The sequence below is a fragment of the Camarhynchus parvulus genome, chromosome 26 (assembly GCF_901933205.1).
Source record: "Camarhynchus parvulus chromosome 26, STF_HiC, whole genome shotgun sequence".
Classification (NCBI taxonomy): Eukaryota; Metazoa; Chordata; class Aves; order Passeriformes; family Thraupidae; genus Camarhynchus; species Camarhynchus parvulus.
Window position 1 is genome coordinate 2,676,347 of NC_044596.1, and position 24,094 is coordinate 2,700,440.

The window sequence follows — 24,094 nt, forward strand, 5'->3', positions numbered from 1 at the left end:
GCTAAACCAATAAACTGGATTGCATTGCAATTCATTGCAAATGGAATAAGATATGCTTAATTAAACACTGTCATTGCAATTCAAATAAACTGTTTGGGATTATTTTTCCAAAATATGGCCAGGCTTTAACACAACTGAAAACGAAGAGGAAAATGAGTGAAAAAGGAAACCGCCTCCAACGTCCTTTGGTATTATTGTGTCATTAGAGGAGTGTAATTTGAAATAACAACACCAAACATCTTTTCCCACACATTTTTGCACGGTTTCCATACACAATACACACCTCAGGGAAAATTTATTCAAAACCTGAAAATAATCTGAATAGGTAGAACTCTACAGTTATGACTAGAGCACAAACTAAAAAAAAGATAGGAAATAGGTGTTTTATTCGTTAAATAAGGAGAGGAAATGTTTAATGTAGAAACCCCTTTTCCAGAGACACAACCTTACTTCGTGATCCCGTCTCAAAGCCCCACAGGCAACTTTGGACTCAAGAGTTCCGGGAGACCTCGAAGGAGCAGCTGAAAAAAATCATAAGATGAAAAAGCTTCAAGATTTTGACAGCAGGGTCAGCATTTTGGGTCAAATTAGAGAACAAACGAATGATTGGAAAATGAACTTGAGGGGCTCTTAGCTATGGCTATGAACCAAGACAAGTTTAACCACATCACATTCTTGATCCCGCCTGTAATTTTGCGGGCAGCATCTGCAAGATCTGAGCGTCTTTGGGAGACACACAGAGGGATTTCACCGAGCGCAGGGGCCAGAGGGTGCCCGGCCCCGCCCGTGCCCCGCCCGGGCAGCTGCGGCCGCGGGAACCCCCGGGCACGGCGCCGGGCACAAAGTCCGCCCCGGGGCGGGCCCAGGTCGGCGGATCCGCCCGGGCAGCGCCGGCCCCGCCCAGCCCCGCACCTGCCCCGGGGCCGCCCCGCCGGAGTCGGGCCGAGCCGCGGCTGAGCTGCTGCCGGAGCGCCCGCCATGGGCGTGGGCTATGGAGGGATGCGCTGCGTCAAGATCCTGCTCTTCATCTTCAACCTGACCTTCTGGGTGAGCGGAGCCGGGCGGAACGGGGCCGGGCACCTGCTGCAGGTGCCGGGGGTGCCGGGGGGTGGAACGGGCGCGGCTCCCTCCGGGCAGCCCTGCGGGATCGGCTCCCCGAGCTGAGGCTGCGCTCCCGGCTTCTGCTCGCTCCTAGGGAGATGCAGCTCTGCCCGGGAAATAAAGCACCGGCTCGGTGTAAGATGACATTGCTGAGCAGAGACAGCATTTGTCTAAACTGATCATTTAAAGTAGCGATCATTTCCCCGGCAACCACGCGGCTGCAGGAGGAGGCTGGGAGAGATTCCCCCAGTACGGTGCAGTGGGCAGAACATTTCACAGCATCACGGTGCTTTTTACTAATGTCATTTCAATAAAGCAGAAAACAGCTGCTACAAGATCATCCTAAGACAAAGTCCTCGCATCACCCCAAGAGATTTAGGGAATGCTGTGTCCATTCTCCCCTCATTGCACCTTTTCAATAGTCTCACAGTTCCACCAGCTGAATTCACGCTTTCTCTTCTCTCACTTTCCCTCATGCACTGTTCTCCCTTCAGCTTTGCAGAAAACAATCAGCAATATTATCTTCTTAAATGTCTTTTTCTTTCCTTCTGATTCACTGGGGTCTTTTTAAAAGAAGCCACAAAGTCATCCTGTTCAGCCTCTCTGGACCAAGCAGTTTTGGGCTTTTGTCTCCTTTATGCTTGAAGCACAGTTAAACCAAAGGCTGTTCCCTCGTGGTGACAGCGCTGCGTGCTCCGGGGACACAGTGCTGCTGTGCTCGAGCTGGTGGGGCAGTGTGATTGCTGCCCAGCTGCAGCTGCAAGGCAGTAGAAGGACAAAGCTTTGTGTTATTTGTTTCTCAAAAGTGACAAGTACTGTGTTTTGTTATCTGCCTTTTCGCTGAGATGGAAGGAACCATCTCCTCAGCTGGCTGGGACATTCATCCTGAACTGCCAGAGGCACTCCACAGCCTGGAGAGGCCCTGGCAGCCCAAGGCTGCCAGCAGGGAGGTCCCCATGCTGTGACAGGGTGGCAGGGGACCCTCATCCTCTGCTAGGTCACATCTGTGAGGAAAGCTGTGATCCCAAGCTCTCCAGCTGTACAACTGCCTGCTGTCTTGGCTTGTGGAGCTGTGCCAATGGATCAAGTGCCAGGGAATGCAGGACAGGTTAGGGGAGCACTGTGCCAGGCTGGCACCCACATGGGAAGCAGCAGGTGTTTGTGAGCCTTGTCCAGGTTGTGCAGGTGCCACAGGCTGAGAATCTGGGCCTGGACAGCAGCAGGGCACTGTGCCTGGTCCTGAGGGATGCTGGAACTGCCTGCAGGACACACAGCTCTGCTCCTGAGGGATGCCTGAACTGCCTGCAGGACACACAGTTCTGCTCCTGAGGGATGCTGGAGTTCTCTGCCAGGACACACAGTTCTGCTCCTGAGGGATGCTGGAGGTGCCTGCAGGACACACAGTTCTGCTCCTGAGGGATGCTGGAGTTCTCTGCCAGGACACACAGCTCTGCTCCTGAGGGATGCTGGAGCTGCCTGCAGGACACACAGCACAGGTGAACAGCACAGGGGTGCTGGAGTTCTCTGCCAGGTCACACAGCACTGCCTGGCAGGCTGATGATCTGTCTGGCACGTGGTGGGGCTGAAACCTCTGACTATAGATCTTTCCCCTCAAACAACATGCCGCGACACTCCTTTGTGACCTGGTCTTGTTCACATTAAAGGGAATTTTTCCTTGCACTTGACAGCATCTATCACTTGTTTGTAATTTCTGTGATCTGAGATATCTACCCAGTAACAATCCTTGTACCTCCTAGTTTTGTTGGGGGTCCCCTGCCCCACTCCATATCTCATGACAATTCAGGGCCAGTTTTGATGATTAAATGACTGACAAGGTTTGAGAGTCTCTAGTAAGTTCAGAAGCACCACTGCGCTTAAGAGCTGAAAAAAAGAAGTACATTGCACTGTAATAGGAATTTGTTGTTATCAGACCATGGCAAGTGCTGCATGAATTTTCTGACAGTGCAATTCTGAGCTGTGGGATTTCAAGAAAGCACAAGGTACCAAGACACTGCTGTGATGCTCTGCAGCCTTTGTCACTGCAGCCCTGACTGCTGTGTTTGTGTTGCAGCTGGCAGGACTGGCTGTCATTGCCTTTGGGCTGTGGCTGCGGTTTGGTGGGCCCATGGCAGAGTTTGCTACAGACAAGAAGTCCCCGGAACTTTTCTTCATGGGTAAGTGACAGTGCTGGGGGGCAGCAGCCTCCAGCCTTGGTTACATCCTTGGGCAGGTGACACACCTTGGTCAACAATTTCTGGGCTGACCTACACAAAACTGGATATTCTGGTGCTGTGTGCCATGTGTGTGATGGCTTTTGACCTTTCTCTGCTTGACAGCCACTTCCTTAGACCTAACTAATCTCTTCTCCTGGATTTGATCCAGTCCCCTCATATCCTAAGTGAATTGTGCTAATACTCTCAGAATAGAAGGTGAGACAGGTCAGAGACTTGTGGGGCTCACCAGTATATCCCTCCAGCGTTTTGTGTGCAGCTGCTAGCCCACAAAACAAGTGTCCTTTCAGAACGTTCCCAGAACCAGGACAGCAGCAAAATTCTGCTCAGCGATTCTCCCTGTGGAGGCCTCAGTGGGACCAAAGTGCCAAAGCAAATCCTTCCCCAGCTGAACAGTGATACTACCTGGTGTTCAGTCATCTCAGGAGCTGTTTGCCCAACCTGGGCAGGAATCAGCTAGTTCCTGTGCCCACAGAACTGGGATTAGTCACATCTAATTTTAGCATTTCAGATAACTTTTTTCTCCAGGTGGGATTTCCAGGTGAGTTTTTGGGACTGTACTTCATATTTATAGATACCCTTAAATAGCAGCTGTCTGGGACTGCCAGCAACTGCAGCTGTCTGTCCCTGGCAACTGTAACATACCTTTACACCAGAAAAGTTGGATTTTTTTCTGTTTAATGCATCAACCCTAGAGATGGACCCAATAAAATCCCATTGGTGCAAATATTTTGGTGCAAATGCCAACTGTGTGAGTGAATACCTGGTCCTGCCATGGCCATCAAGCCACTGTGACAGGGTGGAAGGACTGGGAGGTGACAGAGGTGTCCTGCAGCAGTTACCTGTCACTCCAGGATTGCGCAGTTACCTTAAATACCCCAAAGCTCTCAGTGGAGGCTTTGACTCAGATCCACCACAGCCCCAGGCTCAGGTTTCTTTAACATCAGCAGCCAGGCCAGAGGCACAGAACTGCAGCCATGGGAATGGATGGGGAGAATGTGATGTCCAGCAATGTTTCCCTGGGAATTTGTGAGGCTGGATAAAACCACTGAGATGAAAACATTATTTGAGACCTGAGGGTTACTGTAAAACACGCTGCAGCACCTCCACTGACACAGAGAGCCAGGAAGTTATGATTTACTTTTTCTCTTACATCTGAGCTGCTATAACAGCAACATATTAGACACCAACTTCATTTCCAGCTCCACTTTATACCTGCTGAATTCCCTGTGCTGTAGATTGGAATGCTTCCCTCCCTGATCCACTTATGTTTGTCCCAGGAGAGCAAACAAGACAAAATGATGTTCTGGCCTGCAAAATCCAGTGCTGCTGGAAGGCAGAAATTGCTACATCCTGTGCTGTGAATAAGCACCACAGCTCCAGTACAGCCTGGAACACATGGTGTAAACAAGATATTCTTTGGTGCATGTGTATTTAAATCTCCAAAAGATGTAGTCTGCGTCTGCCCTGAATAAAATTACAAAAGTTGTTCAAAGTTGTTAATTTTGGGAAGTCCTGAGGAATGTTCTTGTAAAAGTTTCATCAGACACCATGACATTCAGCTTTTGGGCTGCCACACGTATTTATAGAGCTGCCTGTTGAAATATGTAACTGTGAGAGGAAGTGCTGAGGAACAGGGCACAGAGATTTCAGAATTCTTTTAAAGTTGCACTTTGGACTGAATTCTAAAGCAAAGTTTTGCCCTTTTTTGTAATAGGCACTGAACAGAGCATTCCTGTGAAAGAAAACCAAAGAGTTTTCTTCTGCCTCCTTCCCTCATTACAAATCCTGCTAAATGCTGTGACTCCTGAGCATCAGGCTGTGCTGGGGCTGTCAACAGTCTGGGGCCAAGGCCGTGGTAAAAGGACAGGGAGAAGTTCAGCTACAGTGGGTTTGCAGCAGACAAAGCTGCATTTGAAGGTCATGCTGAAGAGCTTTCCCTCTCGAGGAGATTTCAGCTCGGAGTCCCCCCTGGCAGTTGTGTATTGGGCCTTTCTCAGAGTCTCTGGGACTGTTGTTTATTTGGCTCTGTGTGTTTGCTCTCTAACATGCTTTCTGGGTGCCAGCCAGGGTTTTGCATAGGAATTCTTAATATGGAACACTGTGCAGCACACCAGGAGCAGCTGCCCTGAGGGCTGAAAGTAGATCAGCAGTATGATTTAAAATATCAGCATATAGCTATGCATGCAAAAATAATTCCTTTGTCTCAGTTCCACTGATGGCTTTTGTGGCTCCTTGTGATAATCCAGGGCCCTGGGATCACATCAACTTTGTGTCAGTGCTTGGAACAACAGTGCAGGTGCATTTGGAGTTTGCTTTGTGGGCTGAAACACTCCAGAATCACCATCTTCTGAAAAACAGTTCATTTTCTTTCTTCTAAAGGGCAGCACATTCTGCTCTTTCTGTACCTGGATTGAGCTGCCAGCCGACTCTAACCAGCTTCTCTCTTCTGCTTCCTTGTGATTGTTTTTTTCCTGGATCTGAAATGTTGGGTTAGTGTAAAATAATTGATAATTCTATCCTTGCATTTTCCATTAGGCCTGAGTGAGTCTCCTTAAATAGCCCTGTTCTTTACCAGCAGCCCAGCTGTCTTTTCTGCCCCTGGAATAGTTCGGGCCATAACTTGGCAACCAGGCCTGTTCATCTTTTCCAGCCACTGAGATGTTTTTGTTGGTTGGAGAACAGCTTACAGGCAGCAGTGCTGTGGGCAAGCACATATGTGTTCCTAGCTTTCTGTTGCTTGTGGTTTTGTGTTTGGTGATCCATATTCCCCGCTGCAGTTTGCAGTGAAAAACCTACAACAGAAAAGGTTGGAATTGGAACACTTTGACCCACGCAGCCTCCAACCATTTTACCAGACACATCTTAGACTGGAGCAGGCTCCTAAAATTGGACATCCTCTCCCTGCAGCTCCCCAGCTTCTGGAGCTCCCTCTACAGTGGGATATATTTGTATGTTACTCCATCTCACAGTACAGTTTTTGTGCCTGTGCTTCAAGTGATGAAGCAAAACTGTGGCTTCCCTGTTCAGCTGCAGTTCAGCTCTGGTAGAGTTCATAGATCCCTCTCTCAGCTGCACTTGAGAGAGAAAAAATGAAAGAAAAAACCAGATAATTTCATCAAAGGTCCGTAGCTGGCAGATACCTTTTTATCTGAGCTGTCTGTGACACTGCGCAGATCAAATGGAGAAAAGATCTGTGGAATTAAGGGAATTCCCTCAGATTGCTCATCCTTATGGAGACTCCTATACCAAGACTGGGAAATTTTTTACTGGGCAGGAAGGTCTGCAAGAGTCAGAAGGAAATAAGATGCTTGTGGGAACCCAGGGTGTCAGCATTGCTGTCTCACAATTAATTGGTCCTTAATTAATTCCTTGTAGTACTGCTGGTCTTAATTTTAAGAAAAACTGAAGCACAGACCAAGTGCTGCTGAGTGCAAGTAGAGCACTTGTGAAGCAAAAATTGACATGGGGACTTTTTAAGGATCAGTTCCAGTTCCCCATTCTTCCATCTCTGCTTTTGGTGGATAAAGGGCAACAAGCAGGACAAACTCTGTATTCCTCAGAAATGAAGTGCAGAGGGTCTCATCTCTGCCAGCACCAATAAAAGTCAAGTGTGTGTACTCAACAAACCCCCTCAGGAATGGTAACAAAACCTGATGAATGCAAACAAATCAGTCTGGGTGGCTCTTTCTCAGCCCTGAAATGTTGCTTCTCCTGCACAGCCAGAGCTCACAACCCTCCTATGCTCTGATCTGTTCTCTTTGTTTCAGTCCCATGATCCAATCTGTGGTCCAGGCATCCATCAGGGCCAAAACAGCTGTGGACAAAAGTTTTAGGGTGATAGTGGCTTTTCCTTGGGGTCAGTGAGAGCAGGAGTGATGCTGCTGGCTTTGAAAGGTACGTGGATGGAGCGTGCCTTAGGGTATGAAGTCATGTCTGGAGCTGAAGGATATTAGTAGCTTTTCTCCATAGCAGTGGATGCCCATACAAACAGGAGCTGGCTGGAGTTCCATCCATGTGACCTGCTCCTGTGCCTCACTTTGTTCAAAGTTCTATTCATGTATTTTGGAGTCAAGCACTATACCCTTAGTCAACATGATTTTCTCTGCTAAATCCACCACCTCTCAAACTCTACCAGCCTTTAAAATGAGAGCTGTTGGCAAAGCAGCCCCTGTGAAGAGATGTGCAACCACAGGAAGAGCATTAAATGATCTTCCATCATGTATTGGAGAGGCTTTTAATCTGTACTTAAGACTTTAGCAATGAAATTGTCTTTCTTCCTATCATCTGTGTGCAGCTCTCTTTTTCTGTTGCTCAGGAAGAGTGGTTTAGAAAAGGCTGATAGTGGGCCTGAGTGGAAAATGGAAGCTGCTCACTGGAAATTCACTTGAAAAATATGACACCACCACAACCACCCCCTGAGAAAACCTTACTAAAAATGAAAGTTGTTCCAAAGTCTTCAGTCTCTGTTGTGGATCACAAAACCTTGCAGGAGTTCCTAAGAGTTAGCATTCCCCCTGACAGAATAAAGGCAAGAATAAAGGCAATTCTGACCAAACAAGCTAATTTAGCCTAATGTGACAATCTCTCCATCTGCTTTGGGGTGATTGCCGTATATTTGCAAGATGCTGAGGTTCAGGAGGCTTTTTTTTAAGCATGATAATGCCCTTTATGCTTTTTGCCCATTAAATTGTTCTCCTGGGCGACTTCTCCCAGGCAGTCCCACCCCAGAGCAGCAGCCAAGGCCACAGTTACCCCATTTCCTTCTCCTCCCTCGAGGCAGCTGGAAGCCACCCTGGTTCCTGCTCACTGGTGGCACTGCTGAGCCCTGCCAGCACCCAGGGTGCCCTGAGCCCCCTCGGGGAGCACCCAGGCTCCAGGAGTCCCTGTTCTGCTCAGGCTGCCCAGGCCCAGCCCAGAGCTCACACAGCAGCACTGGGAGCTCCCTGCAAAGAGCCACCTGCAGGAGGTGAGTGGGGATAAACCTGCCACTGGTGCTGCGGGAAGAAAAAGGGCATCAAGGTGCTTCCCATCCCTGATGCCCCCAGGACGTGGCTGGTTACATTAATGTGTAACCCCAGAGGGTGCTGAGGCCCTGGCAAAGGTGCCCAAAGCAGCTGTGGCTGCCTCTGGATCCCTGGAAGTGTCCAAGGCCAGGCTGGACAGGGCTTGGAGCAGCCTGGGACAGTGGGAGGTGTCCCATGGCAGGGGGCTTGTAGCCATGATATTTTCTGAAAAATCCTTTCCTTAGGATTTTTTCTCCTGAGAAGCTGAGAGGCCTCAGGAACAAAATGTAAACAATGGTTATCTGCTGCTGTGGAATGCAACAGGTGGTTCTGTGATTGGTCTCATGTTGTTGTTTCTAATTAATGGCCAATCACAGTCAGCTGGCTTGGACTCTGTCCGAGACAGAAGCTTTTGTTATTCTTTCTTTTTCTATTCTTAGCTAGCCTTCTGATGAAATCCTATCTTCTATTCTTTTAGTATAGTTTTAATATAATATCTATCATAAAATAATAAATCAAACCTTCTGAAACATGGAGTCAGATCCTTGTCTCTTCCCTCATCCTAAGACCCCTGTGAACACGGTCACAGGGGCTGGAACTCCATCATCTTCAGGGACCCTTCCAACCCAAACCATTCCATGATTCCATGATTCCTCTCTTTGGAGCAGCACCCCACACTCCAGCATTGCTCAGGCTCCTTTTTCACACAGAGTCTCTTTTAGAGAGCTCTACATGCTCTGAAGCAATTCCTACATAACAAGCAAACCAGTATAACCCATTACAACTCCTGTAAGGGAAATGTCCTGTGCTGTGTTTCTTTCAGACAGAGCTGTAAATACATTTGGACTGTCCACTTTGAAGCCATTGAGAGGAAAGTGTTTTGTCTGCTGGAAAAAAAAACAAACAAACCAGCAACCAAAAAGCCCTCAGGCTCCTTTTTGGGGCTTGTCAGTTCAAAAACATCTTCAGGAGGGTTTGGATTGAGCTGGCTCATGCACACACAGGATTATGCAGTGTCCTAATCTAGAGAGGATTGCAGAGAATCACAAGAGGATTTCAGAATACCAAATGACTATTACAAAGGCAGAAGAAATACAGTATCAACAAAGTGATGCAAGTTGTAACCGATAATGTAAGCAGTACAAACACTGACAGACTTTAGCTACAACCACACAGGAACATGATCTTAGACTCACTATCAGTTGCTCTTGACAAAGTGCTTTGCTTACTGCAGCCAAACAGGCAAATAAATGTCAGGAAATTTGAAGAAAGGAAATGGGAATCCAGTTGAAGAATCTTAATGTCATTGTGTACATTTGCAGCACTCTGTGGTTCTGGTCAAAAAGGATGCAGTGAAAGTAGAAAAAGTACCAAGACATTTGACCATGTGCTTCTGACCACAGTGTGCACTCTGACAGCTCCATGTGAGGAAGTTTTCCCACACTATTCTCATCATTAAATGGTAGAATCCACTGCCATGGGGGTCTGCAAAGTTCAGCCAGAGTAGGACAGCTCCAGCTGGCACAGGTGTGCTGGTGACACAGAGTTCAGAGCAGTCTGTGGGGGTGGCAGACCCTGACAGAGCCTTTGGGAACAGCTTTGGGAATGCATTGCCTCCAGTGAATCTGGGCCATAATTATTTAGGGTTCATGTGAGCAAGATATGTAACAAGGGCTGGTGTTCTGTGGGAAAGGGAGGAACTGAACTGGGATGTTACATTACAGTGGGGCTGCTTTTAAATTGAAATTCAGGATTTGTGCATCAGCAGTAGCCTCCACACTGGCTGGTGCCTCTAATGGTTCCAGGAAGATTAACCACAAAATCTCTGCTGAATTCACACCAGACACTTAATCAGATAAATCCATTATGCTCAAATTAAGGGTATGTTCCACTTCTCCAGAATTTCATGTCACTTTAGAGGCCTCAGCAGCTTTTCTCCAGTTCTGTAAATGTATTTTATAAATAAATCTACAATGGAAATTTCTAGTAACAAGCCTGTTTCAGGAGCTGAGTTTGGTGCCACACACACAACCGTCCCTGTCTGGACTTTTTTTTTTTTCCGACTCCTACGTGTGTTTCTCATATTTTCCAGGAGTGTGTCTGTGCTAGAAGTTCCTTGGTGCTCTCCTAAGGGCTGGAGAGCCTCAGTCCTTCCATGGAGGAGGACATCTGCCTCTGGGGCTGCAAGGAACACACAAGCCCAGGAAAATCCCTTCAAGCCCTGTCTGGGTCCTGGGCTCTGCTGTTGCTGCTGCTGGGTCCCTCACCCCCAGAACAGAGCTGCTTGTTCTCTCTGTGGAGTAGGAACAGTTGGGGGTTTGTTCAGTGTTATTTACTCAGCCCAAAAGAGAGGGGAAAAAAAAGGAGAATTATTTCAAATGGAAAGTGCCAATAGCAGCCAGGTAAACAAGAAACCCATGTGAAATAAAGCCAGACAGAGACAGGGTGTGTTTGTCTGCTCCTGCTTTTTGGCAGGGATTTGTGCCTCAAACCTTCAGTAAGACTTGGGGAAAAACAAACAAACAAACAAAAGTAGCTCTGGGAGTGGGTTCTGTTCCAGAGTCTGAAATTACATCTCTTCCAGCCCAGGCTGATCCTTCCCTCACTCTTGATATACATAAAAATGTATTGCAGCCAGTAGCTATAAAATTCCATCCTTCTATCTGGTCTAAAGAGATGGAATTTTGTATCATTGCTAATCACAGAGGGTTTGTACACTCAGAAACAACACACAGAATCCCTTGATTCTTTTGAAGGTGCTTTTTCAGACTTGCAGGTCTCCTGTCTCCACGTGCAGCCCAAGAAGGGATGTGTCCTTATCTCCAGAGGAGACAATCTCTTAGGGAAGAGCTGTGTGCCACGAGCACTGAGGCTGATCCAGAGATCTGCTGACTTGTGGATTTGCCATTCTTCACTACTGGGAGCCACAGGATGCTCTGAGACTGCCAGATAACATTTTAATTCCCCTTGTAATTGCAAAGCAGAGTCTGCTAGAAAATGGGAATCCCTCCTGTTGGAATTTTCACAAGGAATACCCCCATTTGACAATTTCCTTTCAGGAAAGAATGATTTTCCCCATGGGATTAATCAAAAAAATCAAATATACAGAAAAGCTGCTGCTTTATGGGTTTCCAAATTTGTCTTTGCAAAATAAAACAATGGCAGAAGAAGGGGGTTCTCCTCTTACACACAGTACATTACAGCCAGAAGGGAAATCAGTTTATCAGGTGTTCTCTCACTTGACTCACTGCTAAAAGGAGAAGTCTTCATTTCTCTTCACATCTATAAAAAAACTGGGGGTGGGGGGGGGGTCAGCACAGCAAAAAAAAACAAACCACACCCCAAAACCTCAATATTTCCTCATTAAAAAAAATGAAGAGAATTGGCTCTGTTCAAAAATCCCCAGTCCCGTGACACGTTGTTTTTCATCCTCTTGTGGTTATAAAGAAGCCCCTATTTCCCCGGAACCCCCTCAGTAATCAGTGCAGTGGCTGCCTAAATCAACCAATTTTCTGTCAGATTTGCACATGGATTTTCATCTTTGGAATGTGCCTCTTCATCCCTTTGCATTCAGGGGCTGACAGTGACCTGTTTGTGGGTCCTAAATGCAGGTGGAGTAAATATTCCAATATTCTGCAATCACAGATGGCAGAGCTCTGTCTCTGGGGCCAGCTTGGCCCTCCTGGATGCCACAGCAGCATTCCTGCTCTCTGCATTCCCTGCTCTCAGTTTAGGTGCCAGCCCTCTCTCCTCTGCATGAGCACACACAAACCAAAGAGCAGAATTGCAGGAAATCAACAGAGGCAACAAGAGGTGAGAGGAAAAAAATCACAAAGGCCACAAACCTTTGCTTCCTTTCCACCTTGTACATTTTTCCTTCTGCTGCACAAAAAGCTGCAGCTGGAGAGTCTTCTCATCATTTTCCACTCACCTAAACAAGCTCTCTATCCTGACCTGACTCACACACTTCTTTTTGCCATGTTGAGCTGTGTGGTGAATTTTTTGTGTCAGTTTGTAGCTCTCAAACCTGTTCCATTTTGTGGCTATAAACTGACTTTTTTTTTTGTTTCCCTGCTGCGCTGTAGATGCCAAGTTGGAGGCCATGCCAAGGCTTTGTATTTTACAATGGAAGTGCTGATGAAGAGAAGCTGATTAAGGCTTTCCATCCTGCTTTTGAGGAAGGGATGGGTTTTAGTGAAGCTGAGGTACTTCTGACACTGGATACTGCAAGGAAAGGTGTGATATTAACCACTAAAAGTCTGGATTTGCACTGCTGGCCCTGACAGCTCTCAGTGCTTGGTGGCTTTAGTTAAAGCTGGGATTCCAAGGGCTCTGTGCCAGACATTGCCACCCTTTGCTTTTTTTTCTCTCTGGAGAGAAAAAATTTAATTTAAATTTAGGTCTGTTCTTATCAAGAATTTGAGGTGAACATGCCTACATTGCTGTGTACAGCCCATTAGGAAAAGGAATACCAGATCCTTCTTACATAGTTACACCATCCAGGATGTTTCTGCATCTACAGCTTTGATACTTTTACAGTCTGGTTTAAACACAGAAGAGCAAAGAAAATTAGGTCTGTGAACAAAACTGATCAAACCAAGAAATGTTCAAATCTACCCAAAAATATTATTAAAACCAAATGAGGTTAGATGTTGGTGCCAAAAAATTGATATATTTTACTTAATAGTAAAAGAGGCAAAGAGAAAGAAAGAGAAAAGAAAGAAACAGAAAAAGAAAAGGGGAGGGTGTGGACAGGGAGAGAGTGACAGGGGTTAGGTGGGGCCTCAGTCAGGATGTGGTGGTTTTCTCTGCAGCTTTTGTAATACAGTTTTGCTACAAGAGGCAAAATTCCCTCATGAAGATATTTAAGCCATAAATTAAAACATTTCCATCTCTGGCAGACATCCTTCCTGGAAGTCATCTTCCACTGAGCATCCCTGGATGTGGGTGCTGGGAAAACTCTCACTGCAAGCTGAGAAGTAACTTGGCCCCTTTAACATTTTTCAAGCTACTCTTCATGTGTCTCATGGAATATTCAGAATTGGAAGGAATCCACAAGGATCAACCAAGGCCAAGTCCTGGCCTCAGGACAACCCCAAAATCACAAGTTTCATTCCTGTGTGAAAGATTATGTGTGTGTATATATAGTAGAAAAGTAAAAATATCATTATTTCTGTGGAAATTTTAAGTGTCAACATTATTTTCCATCTAGAAATAGCTGGGTATCACCAAGTGGCAGTCCCAGGCTGAGAAAGGACAAAGTGGGATGAATTCTCCTGAGCAGAAGATGGAAGAAGGTGGATTTTAACTCCTGGCTGGCTCAGCTGTGGGGCTCAGCTTTGTTTAGTGAGTGTTGTGAGTTCTTCCTGTAACACGCCTTAAAAGGGAAGTTCTCACTGAGGTAGTGGTTTAGCTCTGAGTCATTCGAGTGAAATGCTCAGGCTGTTTCTCTGACAAATGCAAATCCAAATTCCTGAAAGTGGTCTCACCCCTAGACTCACTGAGCTTTGTCTTTCCTAGCTGCAAATAACCAGAAGAAATGGGAAGACTTCTTTCCTGTGTCCTTCCTCAAATTTCTCTTAGCCAAGTGGTCTGATAAGTACAGGCAGGGAGTAGGGAGTGACACACTGAATACGTCCAGGAAACATCTTTGTAATTACACTGTGTTTGTTACCATGGAGATCCCAGGAAATGGCAGTGTTGGTGTTTGGCTGGTGAGCACCAGGTTCTGCACCTGAGCGAGGATTTTTTGTCTTTTCCAATTCATCTTCCACCAGATGACCTTTCTCCCCTGAGCCATAAATATCTTTGTACTCCAGTAAAAACCAGTGCTGTGCATCTGTGTACAAGTACAGCCTGAAGAATGCTCAGTCCCAGGATGTCACAGGTGGCTGAGTATTAAAAATCCAGAAAACATGGAATAAGAACTGCCAACACAGACAGCAAGCAGCATCCCCCCAGCACCGTGTATATTGCAATTAGTAGGGCAAAGCCATATTACTTGTTTTATTGCTATTTATCAGAGTGTATCTCTCAGCAGGAACTGGGGCAGGAGGAGGGAGGGGAGGACAAGGATCACAATAACTGGGATAGACACAGAGACTGAAGGCTGATGTGGCAGTGAATGGGCAGCAGACAGGAGTTGGCCTTCCCCAAGCAGGCTGCACCAGTGAGGCAGAGCAGCTGGATGGAAGCTCTGCACTCAAACATTGACTGGTTTTACATTTTCCTAGCAATTGCAAACTGTCATCTGTAGGATTTTCTAGTCCAGGTCACACAAGGCCTGCTAACAGCAAATGCCAGCAGCTGTGCTAACCCTGGGTCGGATTTTATAATAATGTTTACAGTGGTAACTGAGCAGACTAAAGGCTCTCAGTGGAAGCTTGGGTAGTCCCGGCTGGAGCAAGGCTCACTGTGCCCTCTAGCGCACTCTGCCTGCAGCTCCCCTCTCCCTCACCAGAAGGACACGAGGAGAAGGAAGATGAAGCTCTTTTCCCCTGCAGTGGCTTGGCACAGCATCCTGCACAGGACAAGGACTAGAATTACACCAACGGTACCAGAGCCAAGGCACAGCCCCGTGGTTGTGCTCTGGTGGGAGTTGACCCCCACACGATCCCAAGTGTTGCCTAAGCACAGATCAAAAACTTTACTTTCACAAGTGAGGAAAGAACAACTCTGTACTCTGATTTCCTCTTGTCCTAGATAAAGCCCATACAAAAAAAAATAAAACCAAAGCACCTGTTGAATAAGAGTATTTCTAGGTGACGCTGCCATCTCCCATGTTCCTTTCAGTTCCCCCACTACAGCACATTTCCAGCCCTAGGTTTCCCAGGAATAAGCCCTCCAGCAAAGCTGGGCTTTTTTTGCCTTACATTGCTCATTGCAGAGGTGTAAGGGGGTTCTGGATGGTAGGGGGTTTGTTCTTTCTGCACTGAACTGTCCCTGGGACAGCAACTAGGAAGGTTTGTCTGTGACTTCCCAGATTCTTATTACAGAATATTCTCAGTTGGAAGGGATGGACCAACAAGGATCATCAGGTCCAACTCCTAAGTGAATGGCCCATCCAGGAATCAAACCTGCAAAGTTGCTGTTCTTAGCACCATGCTCTAACCAACTGAGCTAATCTCAAATTGTCTTATTTAATTCTCCAAGAATTCTGAAGAAAGTATTGCTCTCCTCCCATGGTCAGAGAACCTTTTCTGTGTAACCAGTTTTGTGAGAGTCAGAGACTGTTATACCTGTAAGTGGGTGGGGCTGATGAAATAGGTAGCAGACCTTGGGGAGAGAAACCCTCTGAAATTGTTGCTGGCTCTGCTTTCCACAGGACTCTATGTACTGGTGGGAGCAGGGGCCATCATGTCAGCAGTTGGATTTTTCGGGTGCTGTGGAGCAGCACGGGAGTCCCAGTGCTTGATTGGAACTGTGAGTAAAAGCTTTCCAGGGCCTGGCCTCTGCAGGGAAACCATCCAAAGCATTCAATGCTTGGTGTCATTAATGGGAAGATCTTTACAGTCCAACACCTGAAAGGTCTTATGTCCTTTTATTGGCTAATCCAGTGTCTCTGGACTCAGCAGCCACCATGCGATTGCAGAGGTGTCCTTGCTTGTCCCTTGTGATGTATTCCCTGGAATTACTCTGATTTTCCTGAAGCTCCTTCTGAGCCACATCTTTGCCATTTCCCCTTGGTTTGAATGTGACCAGGAATCTGCCTTGGCAGCCCTGTGCAGAGCCCCCTCAGGAGCTTTGGTTCAGGGTGGGCTGTTGAGGCCTGGGGAGGATGAGGGGCTGGCTGGCAGCCCCCATGAACAAGCCACACTCATGTGAGATTCTCTCCTTCCTCTGCAGTTCTTTGCTTGCCTGTTGGTGATATTTGCAGGTGAGGTCACTGCTGGAGTATTTGCCTTCATAGGCAAGAAAGTGGTAAGTAGCAAACAGCTTCTGATGTAATAATGGGGTAGTTATGGATTCCAGTGCCCACTGACCTGGCTCTTCCATAGGAAAACTTTCCAGGAGACTTTTCCCTGCAAGAATCTCTGTCATTCTTATCTGGAGCCAATGACAGCTTGTGTTATCACAAGTTTGGAACGGGATGAAGTTTTTGCCTCCTCTGTTCAAGAAAAGGTTGAGGTGTGGTTCAGCCTTGAAGGAACATCAAGGGGAGCTGTATGAAAAGAGAGCATTGCGTGGGAGAAGGGCAAACAAATTTAGGCACTGAACTTGCCCAACTCAGAGTGTTTAAGCAAAGCACAGAACAGAGCCTATGAACACTCTGACTCTGAATGTCACCAGGCCACAAACCCTCCTGGCTTTTGAGTCACCATACCTGTTTACCAGGCACGACTTTTTGCCCTGGAGGTTGAGGACACGAGGTGAAAGTCTTGGACTGGGGGTAAGACTGATTTGTAACTCACTGAAAGTCTGATTTCTGCAGGCAATACAAGAAGCCCAGAAAATCTATGAAGATGCTTATGAGGATTACATGAAAAACCCAGTGGGGAAGGTCAACAGTACCATCTATCGCTACCACGTGGCTGTGAGTACTCCTCCACCTCAACACCTCCCTCCACTGTCGCACTGCCCTTTAGAATCCAGAATTCCTCCCTCTGAGGTATGGCAAAATAGAACTGAATGTACTTAAAATCCAGTCAGAGGCTCACAATCCTGAGAGTTTCCTGAGGGCTCTGTCAGAATTCTGAGTTTTGGATCTCTACATTTGAAAGTGCAATTAGCCAGGCTTTGAAGTTTCTGATGCTTCTGATCTTTGTGTGCAGAAGAAATGACTGTTATGGCCCTTGTGGATATTGAAATCCACAGATTGCAAATGCAGAGAGAAAAATGTCTGCATCCCTCTGCATCTGTCAGAGAAAACATGACCTGTGTCCCAGGACCTACAGTGTGGCTGAACCAAGTCAGTGAAAGACCACACATGTGTGACACAGTTCAGGCCACCCAAAAAGTGAATGTCTTAATCAGAGTTACAACCTGTGACTTCTGTAATCCTGTTTGTGTCCATCCTGGATCTACACTGCCTCCCATGGAGAGCAAGCCCAAGCTTTGCTGCTCCTTACAGCAATTCCCACGTTCTTTAGAACAAACATTTCACAACCTCAGACCCTTTTGTCCTTCTCCCATAGCTCTTATTTCTGACCCAAAGAGGAATTCCAAGCATTTTGTGGGAGATAGGCAAACAGGAAAAACAAACCCTCTGAAACTCTGATTTATTACTGTCTCCAAACCCAGCACGATGTTGTGTCAGAAATAAAATTCCAGCATTCTCTGCTGTACTGTTTGTGCATTGCCCATAATTCTGTATGTGATATTTGAACTTTCTGCATTCTCCCTTTAACTCCTGTTTTCTTGTAAGCCAGGGATCTGCTTTTCCCAAATCCACTTGTTTGCTTTGTTATGAAATACTGTAATAAAAATCTCTTCTGGTCATTTTTTTAATACAAATGTCACTGTTTGCTGTGGCCTCACACAATTGAAATTAATTTTTGAGAATTTTGTCCCATGCAGTTGGAACTCTACCAGAAGCAGCAGTTTAAATATAGAGAATAGGGTTGTTATTATTTGATCTGTACAGATTCTTTTTTTTAGTTATTTATTGTCTCACTTTCAGTATGAAAATATGTCCCTAAACCAGGACAAAATAACAACTGATTTTCATTATGGAACAGTCTGTGGTTTCCCCTCTTTGATCCTCCATCTCTCTCTCATGCAGCTCCAGTGCTGTGGTAAAGGTAATGTGGAACAACAAACAGGATTACCCTGTCCAGAGAACATCCAGCTGCCAAAGGCAAGTGTCCTCTGTCCTGCTTGTACTAATCACTTCTTCATGTCAGGTCTTTAGTAAAATTGGAGACATTCTGTAAGTAAAAGAAAGGAAGTAGTTCTTTTACCTTGCAAATTCCAGCATGAAATTCCTTATGGAATGGAGCAGAGTGGAGGCAGAATTAAGCTGGAGGTCATAATGCCCTCGTCATGCCACCTGTTTGTGGCATCCTATGGTAGCTGAGACAATATTGCACCATCTGAAAGGAAAAGGGAGCAGGAGGGAACAGAACAGGATCCCAAATTCCCCATGGAGGCTGGATCTTAGCAAGTGCCCACCTTAGTAATGCATGGAGCCTCCTGACTAGAAACTTCATTGGTGTCAAGAAAGATATTTCTGTAATTTCTGTGTTTTCTGGAATCTGCTTGTGAGTTCAATGTCAAAATGAAGCACCAAACCTCCTGATTTAGCATGGCCTGTTATATAAAGGAGTTTAAATTTAGGGAGAAAACTGAGTGTAAGAAAATTACTTGCATGTGTCAGCCTCTCCAGGCAAGAGGTACAGATGCTTCCCAGGAAAGGGAAGATGCTGGGAAAATGATCCAGCAAAACCCAAGGTTTAGATGCAGGAATTAGGATGCTGACTGCACTAATATTTCTGTGTTTATTTGTTACTCAGTGAGAACAGCTGATAGAATTGATTGAAATATAGATTTCCAGACATAAAAAAATATTTTAATTTTGTTTTTAACAGAACTGCCTGGCTGAAATTCAGAATGTAATTGATACTCAGCTGCGCTTAGTTGGAATTGTTGGAATTGCAATTGCTAGCATCACAGTGAGTAAATCCATTTCTCCAATCTCTCCTTTAGCCCAGTACCCTGTCCCTTACTCAAAGCTTTGTGGAAAGTGTTTTGCAGCAACTGGTGAGATTCCTCAATTCTTCTTGCTTCTAGTGTGTCTTCTCCCTGGGAATTGCCCCCATCAGTGCAAGCAGAGCTGTGTGACTGTGCTTTTCAAGTTCATTTTGTGTTCTTAGACAGGGTCCAAAGTGATAGAAATCATCTTTTATTCTATGAGTACGAGAGCAGAGTGCACATGAACCAAACTAGAAAGGAAAAAAGCTGTAGCAGCATTTACTGTATTCCAAAACAACTGCAGTCTGATGCTTTCAGTCCTTTAGGATACATTCCTTAGTTTTCATGAGGAATAGAGAGCTAGAGCTGTGACCAACAGATGTCACCCTGTCCCAAGGACACAGCAGGACCGGCAGGCTGGGGCTCACAAGGCTTTAGCACAAAGCTTTTCCAGCATGTCTGTGCCATGACTTCCTTCAGACTCAGACCCCAGCAGCATGAGGAGCCACAGTATGAGTAAAGAAACATTCCCTTAGCTGCTGGGAAGAGCAGGACATTCACAGTGGACACTGAAAAGCAGCTGAAGGGTTTCTGCAGGTAACAGAAACCATGGTGTGCATATTGAACAATCCTGGGGTTTGTATGAAACAGGAAGGGACTCAAAAATACAGTGGGGGTGGGACAGAGATCAATAACATCAAGGACACACCAGAACTGGGATCATCTCCCCTTGGATCCCCACCTCAGACACAGTGAAGGTCCTGAAGTGACCACAACCTCCTCAGCAGCAGAAATGCACCTGCACCTTTTTCTGTTCTTGTTTCTGCCACTTGCTGGGCTGTGAGAGCTCAGCTGTGCCCATCCTTAGGGACATGTGTGGGGAGGGGACATGAACCCCGTGCTTTACCTGCCCATCTCACACCCTTAGCAGTGCAGGCTCAGGAGGCAGCTGCTTTGGAGAACTGACCTGTGGCACAAAGCAGAGCCTCTGGCAACACCCACTGTTCTCTGCTTTTATCATTCCCTCTGCTGACCAAGTTCCTTGACATGAGTGAGGGTTTACATTTAATGCACAGTCTTGCTCTTCAGCACAGGAACTACTCAGAGCTCAGCACCAGCTCTGGGGGCTCTGCAATCACCCTCTGCTCTTACTCTAATGTGTGTCCTATTCCATGTAGAAGCATTCTGACACTCAGAACACTCCAGTGAAATACCAGGATACCACCGATATCATTATCACCAGTTATTGTGTGACTGAAATTGATGTTAGTAACATTAATATTTGGGGCAGTTGTGCTTGGCTGGACATATAGAACAAAACAGTGAAACCAGTGTGATAAAATCAATGAAAACTCCTCCATGTTTAGTGTCTGATGTTTTGGGGTTTGTAGATGGAAGCAGTCACTACTCTGCCACAGGGACCTTCAGATTGTCTGATATGCAAATTGTTTTATAACTGTTTTGTAAGTGGATCCCTAAATCACATCCCTTCTCTTCTAGATCTTTGGCATGATATTCAGCATGGTTCTGTGCTGTACCATCCGTAACATGAGAGAAATGATCTAAAACTGTCACTGCACAACTATGCCCCAGGAGTTCCAGACTAAGCTTACAAGAAGTGCTCTTCTACCCAATTTAATAATTGTAATGCATTTTAATCAGTGTTTTAACATACTGAGAGGAAAATATCCCGTTAGGTGATCAGGTGAATTGTATTAGTTACAGTAAAACTGAAGTGAACAAAAAAAGGGGTTTAAAATGTCCTTTTTAATGAAAAAAGAGCAAAGGTGCATCTAAGACTAATTTGATTTTTAATGTTTGTATATGTGCAATTAAGAGTTTACACATGTATAGACTTTGTGTAAGCATATGCATGTGTCTCCTTACAAAGACCTCTGGATGTGAGCAGGTCCCTGGATGTGCAGCACCTGTCCAGGTAAATATCTGCAGATGGAACACGTTGTGTGTGCACATCCCCCAGGGACACCGTGCTCAGAACCTTCTCACACCGAGCCCCTGTTTGCCAAGAATTAGCAGAGGCACAAATGCCATTGTAAAAAGTAAGACCTATGATCCATTTTGTGACTTTATTTTCCAAAGCCCAAACAGAGCAGAAGTAATAAAATTGTACTTTATTTAAAAAAACAATTAATGCCTAAGGGTCTGCTCCAGCAAACTTGAAGAGTAGACCCACTGACTTCACTGTCATGCAGAGACTGGGTATTTATTTTTTGTAGGACTGGACCCTTCATGCAAATGCAGAAAGCTCTGGGGGAGAAAACACATCCAAGGAGATCCAGGCTAAAGGAAGAGGGGGAAAGAAGTGGGAAGCTGGCAAGACCAGGCAAACTGCAGTGCAAAGTGTGCTTAAGCTTCCCAAGCTAGGCTGAGATAGACCAAAAAACCCAACTGTGAGTTGAAGGGGCCACTAAAATCCAGATTCAGCAGCTCCTTTATCCCAAAAGCCTCACTGTGGCTACAAACTGGTGCAGGAGTGGAGCCTAGGTCCAGACAAGCAGCCCCTTTGTCAGATCTCTGGAGAATCTAACTGGCCTGTGGAAGCCAAACAAAGAACAAAAGTGGTCAGAAAAAGACACACAGCACTTTAATATCCTCAGTTTCTACTTCTGTGACTATCACAGCTTCCACGGGGCTCTTACCTCAACCTCTCGCCCCTTCCAGGGGGCAGAAGGCAGGAAAGAAAGATGGGACATTTTTGCAGAGCCATGAAGTAAGTTTTCTTACTGGCACCTTTAGATTGCATAGGTATAAATTAGATTGTCAGGTATAAAAATTACACTGTGTGCTTGAAATACCTCAGGGCTTGCGTTTACATTGTTTTTTTCTATATCTTAATTTTTCTATTTGTCATATTTATTCATAAGAGAATGTTCCTTTTGAACCAGCCTAGAAGGGAGAAAGGCTGTCCCCAGAAAAATAAGTTACATCAAAGGCTCAGGATCTCGTAATTTTTGGTTTACTCAAGATAATTCACCATTTCAGAGAACAGCTTTTTGCTAACTATACCCCCATGGCAGCAGATCTGGTGATCACCAGTTCAGATTCCTGATGCAGGGGAGAAGTTCAGTTAAACTACACATTCCAATAGACCATTGTCTAAGAGGCCTTGGAATTTACAAGTCATGGGCTCCTTGTTCTACTCAAACACAGTGGAACAAAATGGGATTTCAGGAAATACGTGTTGTGTGGGATATACCACCCTTCATCTATTATTTCTTTTTTATCTCTTATTCCCCAAAGAAATTCAAACTCCCATCAGTTTTCTGTCACTTCAGGACTTGGGGTAGTGCTGCTGCTCCAGGTCTCTGGTTTAGCAGACACATCTTGCTGTCTCTTACATGGATTTCTCTTTTCCAATCATCCAACCTTGAGCTGTGGCACTGCACCAAGAGCTGGGCACGGCAGGCACTGCTGACTGAGCCGTGTCTAGGCTGAGCTTCAGGCTGGCAGGGACACATGAAATCACACACCAGAAAAGAGAGGCTTGTGTCACTCTGTCACAGCTGATTAGCAATGGATGTTAATTAAAAACAGGGCCTGGGACCTCATTCTGCAAGAACCAGCACAGGAAACAGGGCCCTGATCTGCTGCTTGTTCCCAAGACAGCAGTGGCAGCAAATCCATGAGGGTCTCAAGCTGAACCTTAGAAATCAGTTTACCACAGCAGCCAGCAAAGCCATTTCCTGGCTCCCAGGTGTACCTGAGACTGTCCCTACAGTGGGTGTGCTCTAAAGAGATGATGGGGTAGTGCCCAGCTGGGGTGTGTTGTCCCAAGGTAGTACTGGCAGAAAGAAGAAACTCTTGTAGAGTGTCATTTTTGCCACTCAGGACAAGCCAGCTTTCCAGGAAAATCACTAAAAATAGCACCAGAGCCAGTGGTTCAGGTTCCAAGACTGTTGTCCTACAGGGATAGAAACTGACTGCAAATAAAGCCATTTCCTTGTGTTACATTGTCCCTCATAATGACAGTATTCTATTCATTTTAAACACATCTACACATTCCTCAAATTCATAGCACCAGAATGTAATGACAGGACCAGAGTTTATCTTTTTATTTATTATTTCTTGAGTTGGAAGATGCCCACTCCTGCTTGGAGATGCACTGAATGCCAAGGCAGCTTGCAGAACCTGCTGTTGCTTCCCCGGCCCTCCACTCCCCCAGAAGTACAAAACCACCCCAGTGCCTTAGGAAAACAGGAAAAAGTGGCAGGAAAAAACCTTCTATAAATTCAGACTCGAGCCACCAAACTTTCTGCTGAAGTGTTTTGGGTTTGTGATTTGTTTTTATCTTCCTCTAAAGAAAGCATTAATTTTCTGAGCATTCCTGCATAAGCTCTAGGGTTGCAGTTATTTAAGTTTAGGGGATACTTGCACTGCATACCAGGAACAGGACAATACCTGTTACTGGTTTAGTTCTCTAAGTTATTGGTATAAATTAAGCTGGAAATCAACATGTTATTCATATACTAGTGCCTTTAATAGAATCCAGGGATAAAGGTCTTTTGTAGTTTCCTGCTGTTGTGAGGTGCTTAATATAATTGCAGTTTTCTCTGCATCTTAGTAACTGAAGGTATTTTTTTCAGTTACTGCCACAAAAGGCAGCAAAAATACCCATTAATCCTGTCCCTTGCACCTGTGTCAGAGAAAAGTGACAAAAGATCACATCCCTCCAGGTGATATAATTTTGAAAGCACATTACACACATTTTCTTGTTCTCCAGTCAGTTTGTTCTACAGCATAAAGATGTAAATTGTTGATGCCCTTACTGTGTCTCTAAACATCCTTATTCACATTTCCCTTGTCTAATTTTTCTAAGTTACTGATTTCAGTGGGAGCTTCCTTTGTGACAGGGAAACCTCAGCCAGTTTTTGGTATCTCTCAGAAATCACACAGCAGCTGATGAAGCTCAGCCCTGTGACTTCCCTACAATGAAGAGTAGTATTTCACTTGTCTTAATACTGATAGTTTTATAACAAAACACATTTCATGTGTCTTGAAAAAGAAATAGAGTTGTCTTAAGCCCTCAAATGCTGTATTGCACAGCCTTTGCAGGCTATGGATTAACAGCAGCGGATGCTGTTCATAGAAAATGTACATAAATAAAGC

At 45.6% G+C, this 24,094-nt stretch overlaps 1 protein-coding gene across 1 annotated transcript; it reads left to right on the top strand.

Annotated features, from left to right (window-relative positions):
- The first annotated feature begins 940 nt into the window (after positions 1 to 940).
- TSPAN2 (tetraspanin 2) lies at positions 941 to 20,578 on the top strand. Its single transcript, XM_030965914.1, has 8 exons — positions 941 to 1,047; positions 3,173 to 3,275; positions 15,663 to 15,760; positions 16,184 to 16,258; positions 16,770 to 16,871; positions 18,060 to 18,134; positions 18,865 to 18,948; positions 20,468 to 20,578. Exons 1-8 carry the CDS (start codon positions 979 to 981, stop codon positions 20,531 to 20,533), a joined length of 672 nt encoding a protein of 223 aa, XP_030821774.1. The 5' UTR covers positions 941 to 978; the 3' UTR covers positions 20,534 to 20,578.
- The last annotated feature ends 3,516 nt before the right edge of the window (positions 20,579 to 24,094 follow it).